The sequence below is a fragment of the Vanellus vanellus genome, assembly GCF_965231255.1.
Source record: "Vanellus vanellus genome assembly, chromosome: 1".
NCBI classification, from domain to species: domain Eukaryota; kingdom Metazoa; phylum Chordata; class Aves; order Charadriiformes; family Charadriidae; genus Vanellus; species Vanellus vanellus.
This window is the reverse complement of record NC_138905.1, coordinates 117,099,554-117,122,686: the sequence shown is the minus strand read 5'-3', so window position 1 is coordinate 117,122,686 and position 23,133 is coordinate 117,099,554. Positions and strand designations below refer to the sequence as shown.

Below are 23,133 nucleotides of genomic sequence, written 5' to 3'. Positions count from 1 at the left end.
AGAGAGAGGCAGAGGAGGAAAAAGAGACGTATGAGTTTAGAAGGAACTAAACTACTTTAATGAAATATTAATAATAAAATAAAAAGAAATAATGAAAAAGATATACAAAACCGTATCAAGCTCCTGAGATGACAATCATGACACCAGCTGGCACTGGGGCAGTCCCAGGCTGGACTCAGTGACGGACGGGAACTGGATTCTGGATCTGCATTCAGGATTGGGATCACAGGCAGACAAACAGAGTCCTCCTCAGACGTCGGCCATTGAAGGAAGAGCCCGTGACCCTTTGATCCCTCCGCTTTTATACTGAGCATGAGGCAGATGGGATGGAATACCCTGTTGGTCAGTTTTGGGTCACCTGTCCTGTCTGCTCCTCCCTGCAGGTGGGACCCCACTATGCTTTTCTGCTTCTGACCCTCCAATGGGGCAAATAACAAAGTTGGTTGGCCTTGGCTGTTATAGCAATAAACATAAACGTGAGCCTCTCTGCATGCCATGCCTGGGCATCAGCTGTAAACAATTGGTCTTATCACTCTGAGAGAGTGAACACTGTCTGCACAATATGCAGTTAATTTCAGTAGTTAGAAGAGGCCCAGCTAAGAAGTAAAGTTACTGAACAAAATTGGTTCTGTTTTACCTCAAACCAGGACAGTGCTACCATCTTGGATGGACGCGTGTGGTGGGTCCATTGGAGCTAGCTGTGTCCAGAATTGGGCATACCTGGCCTCTCCTCAGAGGCCACATCTGCAGCCCACCCCACCGCCTTGACACCCGCACCCAGTACAGTTTGACTGCGAGCCTGCTGCAGGGAGCGTGTAGCATCAGGAAAGCATCACGTAGAATTGGTGCGGCTCTTCATGCTCTTCATTGTGCACCTTAACTAATACGAGTGTAAAAACTCAAATGAGTATTGAAATAATTAGGTATGGCAGCAGGTCTGCCATGCATGCCTACATTCATTTTCGTTCCACGCACCCATTTCATCCCCCCCCTTTAAGAGTCTCCACACTCTCAAAGTGGCAGCCTGACAGCAGCGAACTGCATCTCATTCTAATGGCCTTAAAAATAAATGCTGAGCAGCAATAGCTGGCATGATACCGAGTGCTGGAATCTTTCTTCTGAAGCCCCCCGTTAAGATTCTTCTTGGAAAGTAAGCCGCTTGTGTCTCTCAGAGTAGCTTGAAAGAACCGCACTTGAAATTCAAGCCACTTCAATAATTAATTCTTTTATTACTCTTGTCAGTCCCCTCTTTCACAGCCAGAAGGGAGTGGAAGGCTAAATCAAGTCTGGAACTATCTTATGCCTAAAGAAGGCTGCCATACAACAGCTACACCAGTACTCGCTTTATAGTCAGTTGCTGGTGTGGCTGAAAAATAAACTCAGCAAGTTTTCAGAAGGATTGGCATACTGATCCAGTCAGCTGCACAAGTGCTACTGCTGATGACCATAAGGGTAACAAGAATACATAAGACTGCTGGTTTTCTTAGTAAGGTGGTTGTGAAAAACGCACTGAATGTAAGCAGCTGCTGCTCTAGCACAGAGGAGCCAAGATTTTATTTATGTGGCACCCAATGTGAAGCCTACCCTGTGAAGAGAACTTTAAAGTTACAAGTCAATGTGGGACTAGTTTTCTTACCTCCCCAGTGCAAAAAGAAGAGAGATCTGAGCTCTCAGCCTTGGCAAAATACCAGCATAAGGTTCCCATGCAAAAGAATTTCTAGAGTTTGCAAACTGAGGGCTCCTCTATTGGACATAAACCGACAGTGGAAAGAGAGCTGATGCTGAATTTGTCTCAGCTCTACGATGTGTAGGAGGAAACAGCTCCTTATGCTTGGAACCCAGTCCTAAAATACACATGGAACAGATGATAGCTGAGATAACTATAGTTCAAAATTATAGCCGGTCCCTTTAAAGCGAAAGAGTTGCTGACTAAGATGTATAGCACTTGCAGGAAACTAAAAGCAGCAGTTGCATGTCTGTGCCAACGCGCAAATTACTCAATAGAAGCTCAAAGCTGTAGTTGTGAAAAAACTTTTATTTAAAAGTAGTGAAAACATTGAAAAAAGTATAAGTTAACCATTCGTCAGTGTGCTTAAGAAGCATAAAGTATATTCCTGCAGTTGTATACAGTAGCTCCAACATTTAACAACATGATTTGCAAGTCTCTGCCTTCTTTCAGACCACCTGAAGATGGCCACACACCGAAGAAGGCTTCTCAGATGAGTTACAGCAGTCGCTCGTAGAACAGGAGATAAGCTTGCGAGCTCAGCACTTTCGATGCAGACACGGCTTGTACATGGGTGTCACTGATGTGGAACCACTGCCCTTTTAATGGTTCAGTTTCTGAAGCTGCGAAAGCAAGAATTTAGGAGTAAAAGTTATTACAAAGAATTGAAGCAATCAGTCCTGTCACTGTTCTGCAGTAAGAAATAATTTGTAAAATATTTCCAAATTATTTACCTTGAGGAGACTGTCCTCGAAGGACAAGATCGGAGAGATGGTTGTTCATACTTCTCATTTTAGCATAAGCAGTGTAGTGCCCAAACCTCATTGTTCCACTATGTTCCACAACTCCATAGAGAGAGTACAGTACTTTTGTACTCCCTTCAGCCACATTCTATAAAAGCAAGAGCTCAGGTATGTCAGTCAGGCACTGGGTTTTAAAAAAAGGCTAGAACATAAACTCTTCACTTTGCTTTGATCTGTTTGCTGATGAAAGGGAAGCTGGTCATTACAGATTCACGCAAGCACTACAACTGTGATCAGCAGGAGTACACCGACTCAAGTGCACTCCAGTTGCACTTGAAGGTTATCCTGTATTATCACACAAAATAACTGCAGCTTGACAAGTGTTCTAGCAAGATTCTGCTAAACAGCTTAATTGCAAAAGCACATTAGAACATGAGAAAGGAGAATCTGATTGTTTTCCCACTTACTTTACATTTCGCTGTACAGAAAGGGGCCAAGTCTATCACTTCTGGAAACTTGATATGCCTGTTAACCTTCCGTAGACTAAATCCAGCCTTAAACAAAGTAGAGGAAAACCACATAATGTTAAAATGCAACAGATTAAAACCATGCTTAGTTACTAAATGTTTCAGGTTAAAGTCTCAACAATACAAAAATAGTTTTACATTATACAAAATTTGGAAAAAGCAATGTTGTGAGTTTTGGTTTTGTTTTGGGTGTTTTTTTTTTTTTTTTTTTTTTTTTTTTTTTCCCTCTTCAATGCCCAAGGTTTTCCAGCATTACCTCCTTGTCCCCCACGCTGCACTGGAGCACAAGACAACTCTTCAACTCACTCTTACGGTAACATAATGGTAGCAAAAGTGGAAAAGGAATCAGCTCTAACGTACTTATGTAACTACGAGGACATCTCTTGCTTCTTAGACACCATAGTATGCCTGAGGATCTAATTTTAAATTGTCAAAACTGATGTAACTTCTATTCCCACCTTATTCAAGTAATCTTCCAGTATCAAACTGGAAAAACAAAAGGAGAAGATGACAAATGTTATTTCCTTAACCGTGTTACAGTCTCTTGTAATAGGCTACAAATTTCTATTTCCTCTGTGGATTTGCTTTTCATCTACCTAAAGTCACCTCCCTTATTGTTCAAGTATTTTGACCAAAATACTGAACAGTTTTAAATTCAGAAGAGGCAACACTGTCTCCCATCCCCAAGCCCTAAATTAAAAATTTTCCTACAACTTGGAAAAAAGGTAAGCCACTTTACTTTGGTGTCTATAAATAAGACTTCAGTTTCATTGCTTTCCATTTATCCTCCCCTTTTTTTGTCTTCCCTCAGTAAGGCTGGGAATCCTCTCTTTTCCAATCCTACTGACCCATTTGGTACCTTCATTAAGGGATCCTATTCTATCTACACTGAAATGTAAGAGACCATGAACTACCGTAGTAGCAGGAAACAATGCTAAGACACTGTTTAATACAGTGATCAATAACAGTAGCAAGGGAAATATATTGCAAATAAGCTCACAAAACAGTGTTTTCCAGGTAACTAATGGAATATTCTTTCAGGCAAACACACCCCAACTCCTCAAAGACCACAAAAACCAATGCTGCACACCAATGCCTTCCCAACCTTGGGAAAAAAAAAAAAAAACACGAACAAAAACAGTCTTATAGGAAATGAAAATATGCTAACATTAGTTTTAAGTTAAGCTAGTACTACATGCATATATATGTATTAAACTGATACTATACTCATACACATTTTTGCAATATCAGCCTGCTAGTTACCTGTTGAAACCTCTTTAAGTGAAGAGTTAAAACTGGAGGTGCAAGAGAGATTAGCATCTGCTTTTTGGCATCAGTATAAATGTAATTCTCACCTGCAGAAAAGAAAAGCCACCAATGATTAACATCTAAACAAATGTTACAGCAATAAATTTCTTTGTTTTCACTATTTAGACTGTTACGTCATCTGCTACAACTGAGAAACTTAACATTCCCCTTTAACACGACAGGCTGTACAACACCTGCCATCTTGCAGATCCCATAAAACGAAAGTAACCGCTCCCACCATGTCTGAGCAGTGTCAGCACAAGCAGAATGAATTCTTGCTCATTCCCTACAACTCTCATAATCAGAAATTGAGTGTGGCTTTTATTGGCCTTTTGAGCAAACACCAACATGATTTCCCCATGACCGTCACAGCAGAATTTCCTGTTTTTTCCTCAAATGTGAAACATCACCTGCTAAATAGCCCCTACAGTCATCCACATAATTTTTTAGATGGAAATGCCCTTTCCCTCCCCCGAAACCCAAACCCACTCTGCTGCTCACTCTTCTTTTTCAGTCCTGCAGTATTCTGTACCTAAGCTTGTGAGCCTATTCTGCTCAATTAGGAAGTTATTTGTTTTAATCTTTGTGAAAGAGGTTCTCACAACCTACCCACTGAACACTAGTTCAACTGATGTGAGTTAAAGTTATACAAATACCACTTTAGGGACAGTCCCCTCCTTACCCACCCAAGCACAAGACAGGGACATATTTAAAGTTTATCTGAAAAGATAATTTGTCATACTTTTTATGATCTTCTTTGGTCCATAATGTCTTTGTGTACATACATCACAGAGTAGTTTATTGGTCTCAGTAAGTTTTTCATTACGGGTAAATTGATACAAACAGTGATAGATTGAACCTTCTTCCGGGTTCAGATCTTCCCTGTTCGCAAGTGTACAAAAGGCTGTTTCTGGATCTTCAGTCGATACTTCACATGTTTTGACGGGAACACTTTGAAGGTCCTCTAAGGTACACTTATCAGATTCATCATTGGCACCCAAATGTAATTTTGAAAAGTCAGTAGCAAGCTCTTCCTCATCTTCATTTTCAACATCCTCATCTTTCAAAGATAGGTCATCAAGGCCATTGACAAACGTTATAGCAGAATCTAAGCCTTCCCTAGGGCAATCCACGAGAGACTCCTTTTCCACACACTCCCGTTCTGGTTTTCCTGTATTTTCATGCATGCTCTGAACTTCTGTACTATTTCCCTCTATGCCCAGGTCTTTCAGAGTTAAGCACTGATCTTTGCAATCATTTGATGATTCCACTTCTTGCTTCATATCAGGAGTTTCAGAGTTAATTTCCACCTCTGACTCTTGGTTATACTCGACATCTTTTTCTGATGGTTCAGTTGCACAGATATCTGTCAAGTGAAGCACTTTCCCTTGAAGTTTTTGCTGGCGGCGCTGGCTCTGCAAATTGGAATACATAATATATAAGAATACAAAAGCCAGAGCAAGTTTAAATGATATTTAGCGTTTCTTACTATTTCTTTATCAAAATTTTTTTAGCGTGCCATAGATGCAAAGGACAGGATGCAGGATAACAATCTATGATTTAATGATCAGAGGTGATCAGTTCAACCAATACTGAGTTTATCCTCACTCAGTTATAGTTCCCCCTGCTCCTTGTTACACAGTATCTTCAAAATGCAACTAATGATACCTTTTATATCTTCCCTATCCTTTCCTGTGTCTGTATTCTAAAGTATTGTGAATATTCTTGCTATCAGTGGCTGGAGAACAGCTCTCCGATACAAACTAATGATACTTCAGACAGGCAACATAAATTCCACATTCCACTGGATATTAGCTTATTCCTAGCACAGCAGCTCTTAATACAACATGTAACTTCTTAATAGCAAAGGCATAGGTACAGTTGGTCTTTTCCCTTGTGCATTTGAGTGCAGAGAAAACCTAAGCTGTCTCCTTCTCCATCTAAACTGAGGAAGCAAAACCAGTTTGTTTTACCAGAAGTTGCAAGCACTTCATTAACAAAAGTGAAATACTTATCAAAACCAACCTTGGCTTGTTTTTTGGCCTGTTTCTTTGCTTTTTTCTGAAGGTGCTTACTTGTACCAGGGGGCTCATCTCTCTGCTTAAGGTAACTGTCATCGTTTTTATCCTCTTCATCTTCAGATTCCTTTTCTTTGTTTTTTTTAACATTTCTCTCACTTGTAATTTTTACTTTCTACAAAAAACAAAAAGCCACAAACCAACCACAGAAGTAGTGATGTTACTGTCCTGAGTAACAAAATAGCGTTCCAAAGAAAACTGTAGGAATAAGATGTTATCTGAGTTTTCAGATCAAAATATAACATTTTAGTGACTGTAACATACAACTAACTCATTTATGCCACTCTAGTGTTTACAAAAGAGGTGTCTCGCTCCAGAGGGAGTCCCTGTGAAGCAATGACTTGCAGAATGAAACAGTATGAAAAATAAAGGCTATCAAGAGCCACATTATATAAACCTGTACAGGGGCAACATTACTTTAGGCTATAACAGATGTAAATCTCATTAAATGCAGTGAAGAGTAATATTTTACACAAGTGACGACATTTTCAGTTGAACTGCCTGCCACAGAATTTGCTTCTGCTAAAATGAAATTTGTTCATGCAGAAGACATACGATCCCTTTGGCTGACAGGGCTTAATTTTAATATTTACTCATTGGCTTTTGTGTACGCAGTGTTACATAACAAATCTGAAATATTACATATACAGATTATCAATATGAAACACAAAGCAAGCCAAGTATTTTGAGTGTCTAGAGTTCGATCAAATGAAGATCGATCAAATAAGTATTTACATAATATCCTACCAATGTTTCTTAACTTTATTCAATAACCTGAATATTACAAGAAGTATCCTTGCATTCAGTGCAGAAAATGGATGAAAAAAGTAAAATAAATGAATAAATAAAAGATTCAAGCAACCACTAGGCACCCATCACTGTCAAGCAATTTAGTTTGGTTTTACAGCAGTGAAGATGAATTAGCGAACATTGGCCTTTGCAACTCAGTCTTCTACAATAGTAAGACAACATTTGAACATACTAGATTATTCCAAATGTCTCCATTAGAAACTAACTGACAAAGCAGCAAGATCACCAACAGACTATCAGTGATTTTCCAGAGTCAATTTATGACCTACAACTTACAGGAATGACTCTCCTGAAAATCTTACTCTCTTTCTGGGCAAATATGTAATTTTAAATTTCAAAAGAGACATTTAGAAAGATGCATAAATTCATTCCCTAATGATTACATAATAAAGGTGCTTTCATAGGAGCAAGCAAAAACTAAGCTAAAAAGCAAGCACGTACAATTTCTTACCTGATCTAGTATAGGAAGCGACAAATCAAGGAAAGACTCATGGACCAAGGATACCTGTAAATGAATATTTAAGAGTCCAATTTACTTTTGTCTGGAAGTGGCTGTCTTGCTGTCAATAGGCTTATTTGTATGTAGCCTTGTTTGCATTCAGTGCAGGCTTTCCCTTGTGCATACAAACGTAAAACACACCTAATCCACCTTCACAAACAGTCATCCATGACCAAAATCTTGCAGTCATATTGCCACAGAAATAAGCAAGAAATAGTTTTTACAAATTTGTTTTCTAGTGGCCTAGAATGTGAGAACCCAACTTAGGGCCTATGAGATTGAGATCTGCAATCTGTCATGACATTCTTGTAGCCCACTCACTAATACCCTTAATTACTTCATTCACAGGATGCATTATCCCAATCTTGCCTTCTTGCTTAACTATTTTCTCCTGGCAACCCCATGGTCATTCCAGTGTGTGTGAAAGAGAAAGACCTAATCATCTGATGATAGCCCCTGACAGATACTGCTGGTAGCAGAACAATTGACCCACTCTATAATTTATACCACTGGAAGGTGTTTACAGGAATCTGAGAGTAAAATCTTCTGGCAGAAGCATCTTACTGTTGCTGACATCTTTCTGGAAGCCTTTTGAAAGGGACCGAAAGCGTAGCGTTATAACATAAGGGAAGAAAGATTCCAGGCAAACCATGCCGCTCTTTGAAAAGCATGCAGCTAGTAAACTCTTAGAAGTGTATTATCTGAAGCAAATCTCTCCAATTTAATTTATTTCTACATAGAGTTACTTTGAGGTTCTCCTGCAGATTACATAAAATTATACTCTAGGCTATTATACTCTAGGCTATTCAAAGCAGGAAGTTTACTTACGGTTCTGCATTCCTCACACATAATTGTACTGGTTAACTCTCCACCAAAGATTCGATCTACAAAACTTTGTATTCCCTTTTTCTTTTCATATTCTGAGAATTGACAAGTATATAGTAAAGTTAATAATACTACACATAATATACTGGCAACCAATTTAGTTATGGCAAATAAATAACAATAAAAAAGAGAACATAGTATGCAAGATATATGATGGAATGTTCTATTTTCCTCAGGAAGTACAGCAAGATTCTTAAATTAAGATTCTTTCATCTATCACAGGAACAAAGGCAAAAACATGTTTGCAGAAGACAGTTTGACCGAACCAGTGGACTACTAGGACTGAATAAGCCATTACATTCATGTGCTAATATTTTAATTTCTTACATAATATTTGAATGATTAAACACTACCCAAAATTTTTAATGTATAATGGCTATAGAATCAACTTTCTCTTACACTGTTAAGAAGGAAATGTCACCAAGTTCAATAAGACAGATAAAGAAAGACTAACACTATTGAGCCCTGTATTCTAGATACACACATATTCAAGAGATGGCATAAAGTTGTACAACTAAACATATATCTTTTAGTTGATACTATTAGTGTTACTTTGTGTACTTCAGTGAAACACAAGTTTTTAAATTATCATCACTAACATGTATTTTACCTTTAATTTTCTTTTTAAGTTCTTCTTCATTTTGTTTGTTAGAGTCAGTCAGCGCCTTCAGTATTCCAACACTTATTTGCTGAAATTTCAAAACAAATACACACTGCAAAGTTTCCTAAACTAATTCAGTTAACTGGTTAATTTTACAAAATGTTTCATATGGAGGGAAAAGTTTAATCTTCACCAATTAAGAGAATCAATACAAACAACAACCATGCCTGTCGAGACACAAAATAGTTCCTGCATCTATTAACAAAATAACTAACAGAGAAAAAAGCTTGCAACCATAATGTTGCAATTGGTATACAAGAAAATCAATCTAAGGATTACATACTTTCCCAAATTAAAACTGGCAAAAAACCTTATGGAATTTCCACAAGTGACATTCTTTAGGGTGACTACACATACTGCAAACCCACTTTTTCTACAGAAGATTTGGACAAGTCAAACTATTTCTGAAGGACAACAGACGCTTATATTAAAAGTGTTGAATTAACCAAAGACCTTTAGAGCAAGCAAAACTGAACCTCTCTACATAATTTTCTTAGAAGAGCACAGAGAATAACCAGTACACTGCTTTTGCAAAAGGTAGAAAATATCATTACCCTAGAAACCTAAACAACGTGTGTAATATATGTAAGAGATACAGGCCACAAAGTTCTTTCTTTGAATAGTTTTGCTAAATGAAAATAGTAATTCCGTGTGGTTGCTCCTTCACAGCCGCACTGCTTAGAGGCTGCCTGGTTCTACAGCTCTGTCGCTAATCTGCTTCAAGGAAGTGCTATGGGGCAGCACCAACAACTCTACAGAGGCTGACATCTCAGAAACAACGTTCTTTCTCCCCTCAGCACAAGGGAACATCTTGGTCTGGGGTATGAGGAAAGGTATGCACAATTATGAAATTTGCACTCACTTGGATTTCTTCTGCTCTCATTCCATCAAGTAAGTAACGAAGCAATTCATGACTGTCTTGCTGCTGATAACCTTTAAATCGTATGGCTCTGTTAAATTAAACAATAATTATATAGCATAACTGAACTTAGAGAAAGACAAAGTAAAAACAATTCATACCAGACACAAAAGGACAAAATCTCAAGCATGTATGTATATGAAAGCAACAACTGTCTACATATGTTATTTTCTAAAAATATGAAGCTAGCTAATCAGAATATGTCACTTCTTTACTTCTATTAATTTTTATTTTGCTCTTGATCCTCTTCTTTCAAAACCTGTTAAGTATTACACAAATTTTATATGCTGTGATGTGAGCTCAAGAAAAAAAAAATAAAGGGAGAAAACTGACCTTTTTTAAACAACTAAAATTATTTTCATACTCACTATGACATGCAATTGTACAGATACTCACTTTTTACAAACCTGAGCAAAAAGTTCCTTAGGAGTAACTACCCCTTTTTTTGTCTCTTGCATTTCTGTCAGGAACTGATACATGGCTAACGTCAAAGGACCTGGCTGATCTAGCTTTATCAGCTGAGGTTCCTGTTTTAAACAAAAGCAACAAAATTGTTTTGCCTTAATTTGGTGACAGATCCTTCTGGAGTAAGTTTTTCCCTATCTAAACACTTCAGTTCTTGAAAACATTATTATACAACAGAATACACAAAATCCCCAAATGGCAGTAAGTTAACCTGACAAAAAACAATCAACACATGGTTTCTCATGAGATGATACCAAAACACTGGGCTAAGAATCATTAATTATTCATTGCTTAGTTGCAATTCTGGATTTCTTGTTTTTATTAGGAAAAAAAAATACGATTTGTTAAAGCTCACAACCCTTCTTTCCCATCCAAATCCCTAACTGTAATAACAGATGTTTTATTTGAGTTAGTACTGAAGACATCCTCTAGTTTCCTATTTTGCATTTAGACAAGTGACACTATAGCAGAAGTTACACATTTTCATCCTTTAAATGACTTAATCATAACATAAGTACTCCTTTGATGACAACTAATACTCAGAGTTTTGAATCACTGCTCTTTCACTTTGAATGAAAGACCTCCGCTGACTTCAGAAGCGGCTCTATGGAAGTGAATGGTGAAGTTCCCACTGATTTTACATCTTAATCTTGTTAGGATTTAGCTGAAACAGCTTTAAAATCCAGAGAAGAGTATTGCTTGCTTCTTTAACAGATTGGAAGGGTGGGGAGAAACACTATGGAGGTCGAAGCATATATACCATGGATAACTCAGGTGACTCTATTTTAACTGTTGTGCCAGGCATTTTAGCTTCTTTAAGCAGCTCCCTCAGGACTGGAGTTTGTGACAAATTCTGTAGAAGATACAAGAAAGAAGTTTGTGTCAACCAGATTAGCAGCAATTTATTTTTCCCAAACACAGAAAAAGAGTAGTAACTAACGCTATGGAAATTCTAATGCTGTTTAACTGTTAAAAGTACATTCCATACTGCTAATGGGCCTTATAAATGTCCTCTATATCTATGATTTTAGATTGCAGAAACCCTAAATGTACTAGTCTTCTACTTCTTCTACACTGATCTTTTGACCATTTACTAGTGTTTGTTTCTAAAATCAGAAGGTGAGATGCAGAGTGCGCGTTTGCTTGGTTTAAAATATGAATACAAATAAAACTAAAACAGCTTACTAAAACCTGCAAGTATAGTGGGAATTTTGTTTGAGTAAAGCTTCAGTATCAAGAGCCAAAGAGCACAAGATTACATGCGAGTTCTAATACACATGAAAGAGCAAGTTTATTCTATCCAAACACTTCTTAGCTGAGCAAGACAAACAAGATGGCAATGCAATATGCTCATCCTGTTAATATTTACTTTTATTTGATTTCCAGTTGCCAAGAGAGGCATTTTTCTTTCAGTACACACCCACAGTCTTTGGGTATTAATGTCTTATACTCTAAGAGGTCAGCAAGGGTGATGTGCCAGACTATTTTTTTTTTTACTAAACTAGGAAATTGGCATGCTTAATCTATATCAGTGAAAGATGCTGCCCCTGAAAGACAGAGCAGTTTGTTATATCTTCCCTTACAGCAAGTCTGAACATGCAGCTACCTTTTTTTCATATTTCCCCAGGCCAACACATTATTTTTAGAATGAAACCATCATTCTTGGCAGACAAAAATCACATTCTAATTGTGTCATTTTACAACACTGGGGGTGGGGTTGTTGTGGGCTTGTTTTTTTTCTTTTGCAATTCAAAATTTTTTTATGAGCAGCAATAACTACCATACTGTACCTGCATTACTGCATTAAAGAAACATGTATTCCCCAAGTTACTAAGTCCTTTCACAGTCACTTCTGATTTAGCACTTGAGTGAGAATCCTCTTCTTTAAGTGAGACTTCTTTTTCTTGCTCATTTTTGCTGTCTTTTTCTACTTTTTTATTTTCAAATTCTTTGTTCTCTTGTTGTTTTTCTACTGAAATAATAAAAAAAAAAAACATACCACATATTAACCCAGTAGCAGGAAATCGGCTAGGAAAAAGTTATAGGCAGCAGCAATCTACAGTGTTTAAAACTTAAACATCTGATAATTAATTCTGAAATTGTATAAATTTAACACTACTGGTTTAGGTTACTAAATTGTCTAGGTAACAGGAGTCAAAAAGGAAACAAAATAAACCAAAACCAAACAAACAAATATTAAAAAAAAATAAAAATCAAGAAACCCCTGAAATGCCATTTCAGATCAGCATAGATTTTAAACATGACACTTGGTCCATGAGCCATTCATGCCAACAATCTCTGAAACTCTGCACGTGTTATCTGAAGTTTCCTGCTGCAGGTGACCCTGCTCTGGCGGGGGGGTTGGACTAGAGGAGCTCCAGAAGTCCCTTCCAACCCTGACCATTCTGTGGTTCTGTGAAATTTCATTCCTGTTGCAAAATCACCCATGTTATGGCTTTATACAACATCCAACAAGATGGCACCTGAGATAATATCCCTTCTGACATAGCACTACTGTCTGACGTGAAATGCACAGGCCTCCCACTGTCAAAGCTTTCTTATGTTCATTTCATGAACCTGAACAGAGGAAACTGGAAGGTTTATATTCTTTGAGACGTGTTAAATGTATTTTCCCCAAAATTACTTCCATGTATAGCTCAACATTTCAATGACCTGTTTAATAAAATCATACAGGAATTCCAGGTAATTTTCAGAATAACACCCACACTGGTTCTGCCAGTTTGGCGGTCTATTGATAAGGTTTCTGATAAATAGGGCTGTAAACCAAGATTAACTTTAAAATAAAGTAATGCCCGCTCAGAGAAAGCAAGGAAAACAGACAAGACAATCTTTACAGATGGACAAGAACAGATGGATGGACAACAACAGATGGAACACCTAAAACAGACAACAGCTGCACCCAGATATTAATTTATTTTTCAGTTCAAACCTGAGAAGAAGACTCTGGCAATCAATATGAAGTTCAAATATTAGATGTAGAGAAACTACGTATTCTGGGAAATACTGACTAAAACCACTCAAAGATTCTGGTCCCTGGGGGAAAACCTCAGCTGCTTCCTGAACAAATATTCAGAGACAGCCACTTGGCATTGCTGGATGGTTGTGACGTTTTTCCCAAGGGCCTATGATTTCAACCAAGTGTAGGATGGCGTTGGAATTTTTGATAGCCATGAGTTACAGCATTTATGTTGATATGCAAATTCTTCCAAATTTTCCAGTCGAAAAACCTTGAACAAAAACAGTTTGGCCATTGTGGAAACTGTTGTTTTGTTTGGGTTTTTTTTGTTTGTTTTTTTTTTTTTCCTGGGTTCATCTCCTTTTAAACAACTGCGTTTTGCACATAGACTGCAGGATGAACACGTTATTTTAGAGCGTTCTGAATGCACTACAGCTACCTATACTAAATTTACAGACCCAGCAGACAAATCCTCTTGTATACTCCGTCATTAGGAGCTGGAGACTTAGTCATTCCAGCTGATACAATCACAGATACCTACAAAAATACTTTTAAAAAAAATCAAATCAAGTTATCCTTAAACAATGACATTTTTTCTTCAGATCTCAAGACAGACTGAGCAACACTGATGGATAAAGACAGCCCTTCTAAGTACTGAAAGTCAATTACTCACAGAACAACAGAACATCACATTTAAAAAAAGTCACAGTAAAATTCTATTTTTTTCCTTCTATTCCTGCATTTCTAATCTGTAGAAGTTTAGGGGACACTAAGCAAAATCTTCGTCCAATTAGGCCCATGGGCTAGAATGTTACTTATGCTATCATAATTCTGACAAAGTAAAACAAAAAATAAGGGAATTAGCTTATTAATTTACCATACAGTGCTTCAAAACTTAAATCTAATTTAGTGTGCATTTTTGATTTACAGTACTGTCTCATACATTCAAGGGACTTTCTGATTTACTGTAAGTATACTATAGTTACTTACCTGTATGCGATGAATCAGTACAAACTTGTTTTCTAACATAATCCACAGTCTGACCCAATCGGGTTGAAGTATTATATGGGACTTCATTATCACATATGTAGCACCTGTCTCCGCCCCCCCAAAGAAAAACAATTAATCTTTTTTTTTTTCCCCTATTTTTTAAAAAACTAATCTATTTGCTTGTTTGATGCAATTAATTACAAAAAGTTATAAAATTACAAGATTTATTTTAAGATCTAGAAGTCTTAGAGAAGAATTCAATCTATTTCTGATCATGAAAATAAGAAGTTTAAAAGTTATCTTTACTAAATGATTTCAGTGACTGAAGGTTGCAATTTACAAATATAAATTAGACCCTTAAAAGATGGAATTAGAAACCTAGTCTGCAAGAAAAATAAATGCAGGGAAAGTTTTGCCAAAGTCAAGAAACTAAGATATCATGCCCTACAGGAAATGACTTATGAATGTTATGGCAAGGAAAAATATTCTGAGTATTCTAGCCAAACAAATACTTCATTATGTTTAAATCAGATAAGAAACAAATCAGTGTCCTCCATTAGTCCTGAACACTTTTATTTGCTTTTCTGCTGCTATTTGTCTATTTATGAGGAAAGAACTGTGTGGTTAGACCACTAATCTGTTTTGAACAAAATTGAGAGAAGCTGCAGTGACAAAGGCTCAATAAGAGTAAAATTCTGCCAAAACATATACAGCAGAAGGAGAGTTGTATGTATAGATTTTGTAGCTCTGCCCAATCAACTCTTTGGAGAGGTGACAAAAGGTATTTAAGGGAATGCAAATACTTCTACACTTTGAAACATACCAGTTACGCTTCTTAGGCACAAATGCATTTAGCAGATTTCAGGATCACCTTAAGTTAGACTGTTTATGATAGTAAAAGCAACAGAATTCTGCAGCAAAGTGCTTCCTGGAATTAGAAGCAATTTTCCCATTTCTTCATGTCTCATTGAAAAAACCGTCTCAACCTTTGGATCCCCAAGTACGTATTTATTGTCTGTCTGGTTAATGACAAAAATAGGTATTCTTACTCCTGGAATAACAAATGATAGCTATTTCCATGGGCAATGTTTAACATCATAACCTTTCATTCAACAAAAGTTTTTATAGAAAGCCTTGAAAGAATCAAGGGATTGGAAAGAAGTTTTTTCAATGATGGCTGTTTGACCAGTAGGGGAAAAACATTAAGTAGATCCAACTGGTAAGCAGCACCAAAAATACATACAATAGCACTTGTTGTTACCCCAGAACAGCAGAATTTAATGAATTACTAGAACTCTCCTCTTTCTCTCCATGTTCAAAACCTTTTCTTTTAACCATTTACAGGTACTATTCCAGTCCAATTTCAACCACATATGCACACACACTATAGACAGATTTGTTCATAGATTCATAGCATTAATAAATCCTGATAAAAATAAAGCTTTTGGCTTTTGCTTTTAGCTACTAAGTCCCCTGTGAAATACAGTTATTGATCACAGGTTTGATTTATAACAATAATTTATACCCAATATATCAATCACTGAATAATTTCTTGTGCAGGCTTGTACAACCAAGAAATTCTAGAAGGAAGAAAAAGATCCTGCTTAGACAACTTCCTCTCATTTGCAAGTACTTTGATTTAAAAACTGTGTAAGTTTTAGAACACAGAAAATAAAGCCCTTTAAAATAAAAAATTTAAAACTTATTTAAATTCACAAAAATAACTTTACTAGTTCATTAGTAATATATGTTATTAACGTCCATTTCTATGGTAGAGTTCAATAAAAATACTGACCATTGCATATAAGAGTAAATATGATCAAGTAAAGAGACAATGCTATATACAATTAACATAATGGCAAATAATAAGTTTAAAAAAGGTTACAAAGCAAAATGAAAACTCTTTATGTAAGGCACAGTATTTCTGTATGGCACAGTTTGGAAAATTAAAGTTCCCCCTTATATAGTAACATGCTATTCCTTTTCAGAATATTCCTTTCAGAAGAATTCCTTTTAAGAGAAGGAAACACTAACAGGGAGATGGAATTTGTATTGATTGATCCAGTAGCATCTAGTAATTCTACAGTTGCACTTCTTAACTATAAATATGGTATTAATAAGTCATATTTATTGGGAAAATAAAAGTAATTAAGTTTGTCACTGTGCATCAGAAAAGAGCTTCTACCAAGGCTGAAAGTTAAGATTTAGAGGTATGTAATGACATATGTTTCTACACGCCAGTATTCTGACCAAGCAAAAGCAGTAAAATATGAAGTCAACAGCATTTACTAGGTTGTCAATTTCAATTATGAAAATTTTCTAGTTACAAATTTTACAAGTAATATTTCTTCAGCAAATCTCAGCAAAGACCGCTGGGAATTCTGTCTGTGGAAACGCTTTACAAATTTCTAGAGTTAAGTCCTAGACATCACAAAGAAAACACAGATTACATCCCAGCCTCTGTTGCCCTCTAGGTACATCTTGTAACTGTTGCCTGATAAACTCACCACACACTCCAGTTGTCCAAACTGAGAACCAAACAATGGGGATCTGATCTCGGCGTTGTATAATGCTTTAAAGCATGCTGTTCTTGAGAATTTCTGCCACAGCCCTAGAATGTTGATAACCAGAAGCGTCACAAAATCCAGTTGACTATCAATGAAACAAAGTTAGAGTATAAACAAAGTATTAAAATGAAAACTGATTACACTAAACTAATTAGGATGAACAGATGGGTCTCTGATGGGACTGAACATCTAATTTACAGATTCCAGTTTGAAGAACAAAATAGATAAACCCCAAAACCCGTTCAGCATGCAGAGTTCGAAGTTTAGTAAACTAATGTTAGCACAAGATCTTATTGTAAAAAGCACAAATTAGGAGCACTGACAGAAATTTTTCTTTTCTTAGCAAAATAATTTGGATTTTCTAGGAAAGTAAGTCCTCAAGATGGTGTTTTAGCCTTAAGTCTGCTAAATGCTTTTGTGCCAAGCTTCTAAGCACTTTATTTGCAATCCAGAGCAGACATTTTTTAATCACAATGAAGTATATCGAATAATTTACGTAGCACCAGCTTTAAAAAAAAAAAAAAAAAAAAAAAGAGAACATGAGTTGAATTAGAAGCTCTCTTGTTCCACTATATTACAAGGCACTGAGAGATATTAAGACAATTAATAGCAAAACAAGAAATACCCTATGGCCACATTTTAGACATAACCATATCGAAGGGCTTTCATCAGTCTCCTCCTCAGATTTCTCTTGTGTCTTATTGTCTGCCTTGCAGTCCTGACAAACATGCCATTCCACATTCAGCAGTGCCTTTTTCAGATGACCTTGTTCCAGTCCTTTACGAATATGCTTGCACAGAGGTTCTACAAAAATAAAAAGCACAAGAAGGATGTAGGTATCATAACAAATGCAAATATCTCTATGCTTCAAAGACACAGGCAACAATCCAGAAGCTAGGATAGTCTTTCTAGAGCCAAATAAACATTAACAATTTAGCAGACGTATCAGAAAAACCCTTTGTTACCCCCATTCACAAGCCGGGGATATTGTTGCTGCATCCTGAAGTACTGCATTACTGGAAAAAAAAAAATAAAAATGCATCACTCAAATCTACATCTAGTCAGAGGAGTTGACAAAACCTTTGGATATAAAACTACCTACTGTGCCAGGCTGTGGGCTTCTACTATTGCGGCATTACGATTCCCACACCTCCCAGGGAGCTGCCACAGCCCACTGCCACGGTTCCCAGTCACCAAGGCAGCACCTGGCTGGCCTATAAAAGTGGAGATTATGGAGGTTACGCTTCCAGCTGAGCTGCCTCAGTGAAATTATGCAGCGGACTATGGTAAAAAAGAACAGCAGAGTCATCCTACCCATACTATTACCACTTTGCACTACAATGCTACACCATACTTAGAGCTGCATCTTCTGGGCCTGATGTGAACTTCATTCAACCTACCTCTGCTAAGAATGGTTACACCAAGAACAGGTACCTGTTGCTAAGAGCTGCTATCAGGAATTTAATTATCTTATTTATTTTTTGTTTAATTTCTAAGGTTGTTGGTTATACTGTCACTTGAGCAAAGAGAAGCTGCCTGTAAGCTTAAGTCGTGTACAGAGAAATGGCGACTGACAAACAATGCATATGCGAATTGATTTAAGTTCTTCCAAATAAAAAATGGGGAACATAATTATTTTCCTTTGGCTTTTGGTCATTTTTTTGGGGGGGCAGAGGGGTGGGGTTGCTTTGTTTTTTTTTTTGTTTTGTTTTTACAGAACATAGGTTTTTAAGACATTTAGCATCATGAGCCTACAAATCTTCACTATTTGTGGGTACACATGACTAAATTTGCAAATACAGGGTCAAATATCTGACAGTACAAATGGTTAGCTCAGAAGTCAAAAAGCCCAGAGTAAACAAACAAATGCTGTATGTATTTAATATGTTAAAAAACCCCACATTTTTGTGAAACTATTATCGAGAAGAATTACATAGCTGTTTACATAATTCAGCTGTCTTAAATCTTTTGCTACAGAGGTATTTTTTTTGCTCAGGTAGATTCAGAGCTGTTATGCTATCTCTGTTGAGGACCATACACAAGATTACAGCCTCAAGACATAAAACTTTTCTCGGCATGAGCTGAAAAGTTTTGTACCCACAGTTCCGTTTCTGTCCAACATTATAGGATTTTACCGCAGTACAAATGCTAGCCAGTAAGAGCCAAATGCAGATATTTAGGCGCATTCTTTAAGCCTTTTTAAAAAACACAAGTTTCACCTACAACTTCAAAATTGCCTTTTTTTTAAACAAACCTTTTGTATATTGGCCACTACTATACAGTGGGATTATTCACAATGATCACTCTTAGTTTACATTTGCAGCTTTACAGGACTTTATCAGGGTAAGATAGCCTATTTTTAGCCAAAGAAGTGAGATGCCATCAGCAATTGCATCATAACTGATTTTTTTGCTGGAGAAAGATGAGGAACAATCATAGTAGACATTGCTCTTGACTCCGGGGGTGGTGGTGGGGAAGCTAAAAAGCCTTAGGAAAGAGAAACTACCACAAGACCAGGACAACCAGAGTAGAGTTGAATTTAAATAAACAGGCCATCACAACGAGCATCTTGGCTAAAACTGTAAGTGCTCTCTCTCCCAGCTAAATTAGCATGGCTCAACTCATTTCCCCAGTCAGAATCAACCAGAAAGGTGAGCAAGACACAATCTCTGAACTGGTAAGCAAGGTGGTAGAAGAGAATGCTACACAGCGCAAGCAAAAACAAGAGCTAGAACAAGCAGGGTAAACAAGATAACAAATAAAACTGCGACACAGGGGTGAGACTCAGTACAGCTAGAAGGATAACAGTAACAATTTGGGATTTTCTCTAAAGGAACAGAAGGTGAGGAAGAGAAAGAAGTTTAAACCGAAAAGCACTATGACTTGACAGCTGAAGTGCCCAGGGCCAGTACTAACATAGTTGCAAGTGTAAAGACAAACGATTTCACAGAAATCTTTTAATTGCAATCTTTTTTGCTGAAGTGAGAACCTTCTGCAACAAAATTTATCAGGAAAATACTACTTAAATCTATCATGACAAGTTTAGCAGCTGACTACACAAACCTTTTATGGTCTGAGAAATTTTACATGATTCAATTCAATCTGTGTATTAGTAAAGAAAGGAGCATCTGAGTTTCTTGAAAACCAGAAAATAATCCTGGTTTTCTAGACAGGATTATTATTTTGCAGCATACTTGGAAAAGTAGCAACACTAATGTTCCTTGGTAGACTTCAGTTTCAATTATACAAATCCACGCTTTGTAAATGAGACTTCAAAGCCAGTGACTAGTGTAAAGGCCTTCTAATATTAATGAGTTTTCAAGCCGTCTTTGAGGTTAAAGCAAACATTAGGACCACAGACTTCTCCGAGGAAACATACCCAGCGTATCCAGAGACTCAGACTGTGCAGCTTTGCCTTTGATGCGTTTCTTCCCCATATTTGTAGCCTGCAATTTTTCTTACATGAACCAGTGACCTAGCAAAGAAAAACAGTCAATTAAAAAACAGGTTTTGGTTTTACTTGTTCGTTGCTAAACAATAAGTCATTTTTATGGCTGAGAAGTCCCTTGAGGTGAATTAACTTGTTTTAGTTTGACATTTTCAAAAGAAAATAAATTAGTTATACTTTAAGATGAAACAACTGTAACTGTTGTGGAGGCAACATCACAGTGTGTATTATAAAAAACAAATGATTTAAAACCTTAAATCAAAAGCACTGCACAAAAGAAGATGGGAAACTTAAGTATCAGAAATCTTATAAAACCTTAGGACTTGTACTTTAACTAACTAATAACACCGGGGTTTTATGAAAAAGAATTGGGTTTGTCCCAATTAAATCTTCAGGTTTTTTGCAATTACAATCTTTCAGTTTTCTTTACAGTAAATTCCTTGTATCTTTGATGAAGTCTGATTCAGGAAAATACTCTAACATATTTGAAAATATACAGACAACAGGAATTCGAATTTTTCAGGTTCTTCAGTGGGCGAGATTTATCATTGCTTTCTGAACATATCAAACATATCGTTCAAACAGGGCCTGTTATTTAATATGCCTGTAAACCCTTCTAGACAAGGGTGTTCTACCACTACAGAGTTCTAAGCCAAGTGCTTGCCTTCAAAAATTTGGCTACTGCACATAGGGTTGGACGTTTTTAGCTTCTAGTTTGTAGCCCCTGTAGGGCCCCATGCCTTATCTCACAAAAGATCATTCAAAAAGCTCAGGAAAACTTAAAAATCGACATGTGCTATACAACGAACACATGCACGATGAAAGGGTTCGGAATCAAGTCTCTGCAGTCTTACCCAGCCTTTGCAGGCTAGCCTGACCCTGCTGTATACCCTTCACGTAAACACGTTAGCACAGCACTCCATCTGACTTGAAACATCCATCCTTTCAAAACCGTTTCTTAGCTTGCTCTCAGCAGCACACCAGCCACAGAGAACAGCTGCCTGCTGGGAGCTGTCACAGCCGAAAAATGAAGCCAGCCCAAGAGAACCAGAGAGAAACTAAGCTGGGAAGAGTTTAGGCATGACACCCACTGGGGATGTTTTTGCATGAAAAACCTTTTTGAAGCATGATTTTAGTAGGGCAGTTGTTAAATGACAGGTAGGCAGCCACTTCATCAAGAGCAGAATTATCAACTTTTGCAACTTCGCATGCAATTTGTTCAGAAAAAAAGAGATGACAGTTCATCCAACATATTCCTTCTACAGCACATTTTTTCGGGGGCGGGGGGGGGGGGAACAACAAACCAAAACCAAACTACACGTGATCTTACAGGAACAACCCTAAGCCGTTAAAATCCTTTCAAATTGACTTTACTCCTGCCGGGACGGCAGGAACACGGGCAGCTGTTACCTCAGCCCTCGCTGGCTCTGGCCAGACTTGCCCGACAGGCTCTTCACCAGCCTCTTCCACGGAACAGCCCACACCAGGCAAAGCGCTGCGCAGCTAAAGCAATAAAACGACGGTGTGCTTGATTTACTTACCTATTTATCTATTTGTTTATTTATTAATTAACAAGAGCGGTCTGCAAACGACCAGCAGTACACCTGCCTCTGATGGAAACCCAGGAAAATACACCCCCCCACCCCTCAGCCCGCCCCCCCCGAGGCACGCCTGGGACACCAGCGGGGCGGGGCGCGGCGGGCCGGGCCCCGGAGGCTCCAGCAGACACCGGTCGCCAGCGGGGAACCCACACTCCCTGTCCCGAGGGTAGCGGCGGGGAGCAGGTGCGACCCGGGATATTCCGGCTGGGCGCTCGGCTCAGCCGCGCTCGGCTCGGCTCGGCCCTCCCCCCCCGGCGCCGGGCCGCCCCACTCACCCCGTCCCGCGGGCCGGGCCGCACCGCCCGCGTGCTCCCCAGCCCCGCCGCCGCGCACTCCGCCGCGCTGCACTGCACTGCACCGCCCCGCCTGCTTTCTATTGGCCCGCGCCCGCCTCCCACGCCTTCGCTGACAAGCGCTGCAGCCAATAGGGAAAGCTGAATATCCCGACCAGAGCGGTGGCTGCGGAGCGCCGGCGGAGGAAGGGAGTGAGTGCCGGGGCGGGGAAGGAGGGCGGCCGCGGTGGTAGGAGCGCGGCGGCAGGATCGGGGGGGCTTCCGTCCCTCACCTGCCGGTGCCGCGGGGCGAACAGCTTGGCGGCGCATAGCTCCGTCCGCGGGACAGCCCGACAACTTCACCTCACCCCCGGGCGACGGTCACCGGCTGCCATGCGCGCTTCCGGCGCGTTGCATTGTGGGGCCGTGAGGACGCGGAGGGGTAGGGAAGGCGGAGGGGGACGTGTCAGCGCATGCGCTGACACCTCCCGCCCTCCCCCTTGACCCGAGAGGGCGGCGGTGACCGCCCGGTGTGGGGAGCTGCCAGCGGCTGGGGACGGGCTTGCTCGGCGGGGGAGTGGAGGCTCCCCGGGTGCGCTGCCGTCCACCTCCGCGGCCGCGCCCCCGCCCCCGCCCCAGGTGTGCGGCCCTGCGAGA

At 38.8% G+C, this 23,133-nt stretch overlaps 1 protein-coding gene across 2 annotated transcripts; it reads right to left on the bottom strand.

The window, feature by feature from the left end:
• Positions 1 to 2,030: 2,030 nt before the first annotated feature.
• USP16 (ubiquitin specific peptidase 16) lies at positions 2,031 to 23,098 on the bottom strand. Of its 2 annotated transcripts, none has more exons than XM_082498189.1 (18): positions 22,770 to 23,098; positions 20,535 to 20,630; positions 17,781 to 17,959; positions 17,096 to 17,199; positions 14,589 to 14,692; positions 12,412 to 12,590; positions 11,382 to 11,474; positions 10,553 to 10,683; positions 10,100 to 10,187; positions 9,187 to 9,265; positions 8,520 to 8,611; positions 7,644 to 7,697; positions 6,330 to 6,497; positions 5,047 to 5,719; positions 4,260 to 4,351; positions 2,937 to 3,023; positions 2,461 to 2,617; positions 2,031 to 2,349 (listed from the first exon to the last, which is right to left on the bottom strand). In XM_082498189.1, the coding sequence occupies exons 2-18, from the start codon at positions 20,590 to 20,592 to the stop codon at positions 2,225 to 2,227; spliced, it is 2,463 nt and encodes an 820-aa protein (XP_082354315.1). In that variant the 5' UTR covers positions 20,593 to 20,630; positions 22,770 to 23,098; the 3' UTR covers positions 2,031 to 2,224. The 2 variants fall into 2 exon arrangements, with proteins under 2 accessions (XP_082354315.1, XP_082354314.1); XM_082498188.1 differs by having other exon boundaries at positions 12,412 to 12,593; positions 22,770 to 23,097.
• Positions 23,099 to 23,133: the final 35 nt, after the last annotated feature.